A 5,234-nucleotide genomic window follows, 5' to 3' on the forward strand; every position below is an offset into this window, starting at 1 on the left:
AGTGTAGTTTATAGAGACAATGTATATGGGGCACTCTAGTGCTGTTTATAGAGACAATGTATATGGGGCACTCTAGTGCTGTTTATAGAGACAATGTATATGGGGGCACTCTAGTGTAGTTTATAGAGACAATGTATATGGGGCACTCTAGTGCTGTTTATAGAGACAATGTATATGGGGGCACTCTAGAGCTTAATGGGCATTTTCCATTGTGAAGATGAAGACCAGGAATTGGCAAGCAGCAAGACCAGCAGCACAGGGGATTAGCAGAAATTTCTACAATCTGAATCCGCCCTTAGACGATCCCTTTAAGGGTCAGTTCACACCCAGCAGCTTTGGTTCTCCATCTACAATCCATGGGCAATGAAGAGACTTTTCAGCAGCAAAACCTGCACAGTGTGAACAGACAGTGATAGGCATTTTTTTTTTTGCCTGTCCCATTGATCTGTATGAATCTCACAGAACTCCAGGCACGTGCTATAGAATGCGCCCCAGTCACCCATTCTCAGCCCCGGAACATTTCTGCAACAAAACCGCAGGGTGTGAACTGACCCTAAAGGATTGCACATGATCGCTTCAGACACCGTGCAGGAACGTGTGGGATCACTCTCCCGGCTGGCGGAGATTACTGGCAGCAGAGATCACACCGGGCGGACACGTGGAGATCACTCGGATGACGCAGGACCGCGGCGTGAACCAGCAGTGAGCCCAGGTGGTTGATCTCTGTAGCCCCGCCCCTCCAGCTTCCTATTGGCTGATTGAATAGGTAGTCTGTTGTGATTGGTTGCAAGCCTCTAGGTCACATGATACAACAGACAATCTTTAGCCGGTGTACTGAGAAGCGGCCGCTTAGTTGGCGCAGGGCGCCGGTGGGAGACAGAGGGGAACTGCCGCCGCTCGGGCTTCGTGTCTGTAACTGTCTCACGGTAGTCAGCGCTGCCAGTCCCCGGACCATCCCTCCCTCCCCCGGCATAGCCCCTGCCCACAGCAACCGGATCACAAAGCCATTCCTCTCCTCACTATCAATAGGTGAGTTACCAGTCTGTAATTGCTTCCTATCGATTATTCTCTATATTGATCCATGGTAATAAGTTACACGTTCCATCTCCTACAGATTGCAGAGAATTTGCTGGGATTGTGTAGCTGCTTTAGCACTTTTAATAATTGCAAAACCTGACAATAGTGCAATAGTCTGCAGGGGGTTAGATGGTGGGCAGTGCTTGTGCAGCGCCCCCTTATGGCAGCACAGATGTATTGCACGATGTGCTATGTGTCTATAGGGGACTGTAAGGCTCGTGCACAACTACAACTCCCAGTATGCTCTGGGATATTGTGTAACAACTGGGGAGCTTCAGGTTTGGGAACACTTTTATATACCCTACCTCTGGGCATGCTGGGAGTTGTAGTTTTGTAAGAGCTATAAGATAAGAGGCAGGGTTTTATTGTAGCATGTTCCCTATCCTGTGGTTGTTGTAAAACTACAACTCCCAGCATTCCCCTACAGCCAAAGCCTTATGGATAGTGTTATGGGGTACCTAACATTACTGCACAGATCCTAGAATGGGTTCATACTGTTTTTGAAGTCCATTTAATGGAAAAAGGATGAAAAAACATGCAAAAAAATAGATGTCTTCAGTTTTTTTCAATTGACTTCCATTATAAAGGATTTTCTGTGTTTTAATCATACAAAAATGTAGTTAACCATGTTTGCACATTTTGTTTTATCTATTTTTACAAAAAAAGAATGGAAAAACAGATGCATTTGTATGCATAGTTTTTTCCATTGACTTATAAAAGGGTGCGTTCACATGTACAGGATCCGCAGCAGATTTGAAGTTGCCGATTCAAAGCAAATCTACGGTTTCAAATCTGGGCCACCAAATCTGCTGCAGATCCTGTATGTGTGAACACACCCTTAAGTACACAAGAATAAGGTCAGCTGTTTTTGTGTAAAAAAAAAAAACGTTAATCCTTGTTTTTTTTTTGTAATGGAAGTCAATGGAAAAATAGATGCGCACAAATACAGCCGTTTTTCTATCTGCTTTTTCCAAAAATGGGTTGCAAAAATCCAGTGTAAACCCAGCCTAAGGGTACAAACACACACCGTATACGCAGCCGATCTGCAGCAGATTTGATGCGGTGTTCAGTTATTTAGATCTAATCTGCTGCATATACGGTGTGTGTGTGTTTGTACCCTTATTCAAAGTCTGCAACTTGTTTTACTACTTGCTTGGAACCGGCTGTAACCGGCCACGTCCTGCATGCTGATGGTCTCCCTGAAGATCCCTTTGCTATATTTCCATGATCGGCATGTAGCACTCAACCCATATGCCTGGTTTTGGGCAATACCAGTGAGTAGTAAGATAAAGAATAATGGATATTTAGTCTAGATCTTTTTTTTTTTTTTCTTTCCCCTGTGTATTGGGGGGTTTCTTCATTTACAGCGGTCATTAACCCGTCTGTCCTCCTTTTGTCCTAGGGTTCCTCACTACTTCTCTCACAATGCCTGGTGACTTCTCAATGTGCTTGTGTCTCAGCCCCCCTCCTCCACACCACTTGCGTCTCCCTACAGCAAAGTCTCTCCGACCTTGCCTAGCACCAACTCCTCGCCCTCCGGACCCACGCAAGAAGGCCGTAGTCTTTGCCGATGCACTCGGTCTGGCACTTACCACGGTACGTCACTTCTCTCGGTCGCTCTTTGACGAAGATCCACTGGTGCTTGCCTTGGCATCATTGAGAGCTCTGCGGCCATTTTCTAACCCTATATACACTTTGGGCTTTGAGCCTCCAACTCAAGACTATTCCAGTTTCCGGGCCAGGCTGACGCAGCAGCAGGTCTGTCTGGAGCAATGCGCCATCCAGGGGGCGGCGGTGGCCGGTACGGTGCGAGTGCGCAATATTGGCTTTGAGAAACGGGTAACTCTTCGTGTCACCTACGACAATTGGAAGAGTCACTACGACCTCCCTTGCTCATATCTACGCGATCCCTATGGAGGAGGGGACACGGACACCTTCTCTTTCAGACTTCCACTACCCCCAAGCACTCAGCGGGCTGAATTCTGTATTTGTTTTTGGTGCCAGGGCACAGAATACTGGGATAATAACACCGGCAAGAATTACACCTTGAACAAGGAGCTGGAAAACCGCAGCTATACACATATCGCTTATTGGTGAAACGGATCTATTGGAAACCGGAGACTGTAAAAGTGCTGGCACGCTGGAACAATAACTCGTCCCTTTTGTAGATCAAGAGGACGTCCGGGACGTTGAAACTTTCTCCAGATATGGTTGTAGAATAGATGACTGTATACTACTATAGGTGGAGTGTCATGGTGTGGTTGCCAAGCAGTATTGTGCTATTTATATGCATGTAATCTGTGCTCGCTGGGGGCTTTAACATCCAGGAATCCAGCAAGCCACTAAAGTGACTGAGCAGCCAGGCCTCCTTCACGGAGCTGCACTATAAAACCACAAGGGCATTGAACACTTGGCATAGACGGGACATTGCAATAGTGGCGGTACACAGTCCAAAGACCTAGTGCCGTCCAGAATCCATGACCACCACTGTATAGGATGTATTTGTATTACATCAAACCACAATGATCACAGAGGTGAATGCATTTGTGATGAGCCAAACTACAGTACCAATCCCTCGCAGTGGATTTAATAGGGGTTCTGCTTTCTAGTGACTCGTTTTGGTAAGCAGAACCTTCTAGATTCAGATTCGTCCTGTAGTTTTGCACATCTCTGGTTACAAACCTGACTCAGTTCCTACACTTCTACACACGTTCTGATTGCGATGGGTGTAAATCTATGAAACATAATGTGAAGTCTTCTGTAAGATCATGTATTTGGTGAAGCTGCCCATGGGCAATGTTTTATGCTGGTTTTACTGCAGATTCAATAAACTTTGACAAATACTCAGTTCTTTGTGCCTTTTTTTTCACAGTCCTCTTCCCAAGTACATAAGCATTTGGCCCTATTCACATGGTATAGATAGATAGATAGACCATAAGACTTTGTTCTTGTGAATGCAATATTAGGCTAAGTTCATGGCTGTGAATGATTTCTAATGTAATAAGCCCAGTCACGAGTAATCGTGATCATTTACAGCCATGATTATACCGAGATGACTGCCTTTCCCCGCTATGTTCCTTAAGGGTACATGCACACTACAGAATTTCCGCAGAGACTTCAAGTGGATTCCACGGGTTGGCCTCCGCTTAAAGTTCTGCCTGTTCCATAGATGGAATTCGCTGGCAAATATCAGTCTATTGATTGGGCAGAACTCAAAATGGAGGCCGTCTGGTGGAATCCACTTTGGAAATTCCATAGTGGGAACATAGCTTTAAGATTGCTAAATAGGTTTTGCAGTGAAACTTGGAGCTACAACCTTGTAAATTTTTAGCAGCACAGTTATCTGTAACCTGATCCCTACATGGAAACTAAGTGGATGGTTAAATCAGGTAACGCTCCCCTCCCCCGATGACATTGCACTTTACAAGTCTGTGCTGATGGAATTCCACTGGTTCCTATGAGTAGGAGTAGTGTTTAGCAGTGCAGGTTATGTGAAATCTTGCCTTAAACATTCCTGACAACATCCTTAGTGCTGCCTCCTATGGCATCTTGCACCCTGTGAACCTTGACTACTCTATATAGAGTCCAGAATTGATCATCAATAAATTTCTGCAAGAAAGGGCATCTTGCATCCCAAAGACCCTTCCCTTTTCTATGAAATCCCTGGTCCATCAGTGTCTAGTAGACTGTCCTAACATCTAGAAATGAAAGCTATGAATTTTTGTATACATGGACAGGGCCCGTGGTTTATTTAGTTTTTTTTTTTACATGCTCTATCAACTGTACCAGATGTCTGTCTTACGGGAGTCTATTGTAGTATACTGCAAGTAATAATATACAATGAGAAAGTAAAGTCTTAATCTAGAATTTAAAGGGAACCTGCATGCTGCTTGAGCCACAAGTCTTTGGGGTGGACCCTAGCATTCTTAATAGATCTTTGTATACACAAACAGGTAGAGTTCCCAATCTAGGCCGGTGGGTTGTGGAGAAGCCAGTGAGGACAGCTCAGATGCTGAAATCAAAGTGATGACAAGTTACCTTTTTTAAAGCGGCAGAGGGGAATGTCTGCTGACAATGGCAATGGGTGGGGGCATGGGAGCCTCGGCCTGTCCTGCATCATGTATTCCATGCTCTTGTATTCAGGCCCTGGGGAGTCC

At 45.2% G+C, this 5,234-nt stretch overlaps 1 protein-coding gene across 1 annotated transcript; it reads left to right on the forward strand.

Annotated features, from left to right (window-relative positions):
- Positions 1 to 751: 751 nt before the first annotated feature.
- LOC138788060 (protein phosphatase 1 regulatory subunit 3C-like) lies at positions 752 to 3,918 on the forward strand. The gene is made up of 2 exons (XM_069965582.1): positions 752 to 1,029; positions 2,480 to 3,918. The coding sequence occupies exons 1-2, from the start codon at positions 804 to 806 to the stop codon at positions 3,172 to 3,174; spliced, it is 921 nt and encodes a 306-aa protein (XP_069821683.1). The 5' UTR covers positions 752 to 803; the 3' UTR covers positions 3,175 to 3,918.
- The last annotated feature ends 1,316 nt before the right edge of the window (positions 3,919 to 5,234 follow it).

The sequence above is a fragment of the Dendropsophus ebraccatus genome, chromosome 1, assembly GCF_027789765.1.
Source record: "Dendropsophus ebraccatus isolate aDenEbr1 chromosome 1, aDenEbr1.pat, whole genome shotgun sequence".
NCBI lineage: Eukaryota > Metazoa > Chordata > Amphibia > Anura > Hylidae > Dendropsophus > Dendropsophus ebraccatus.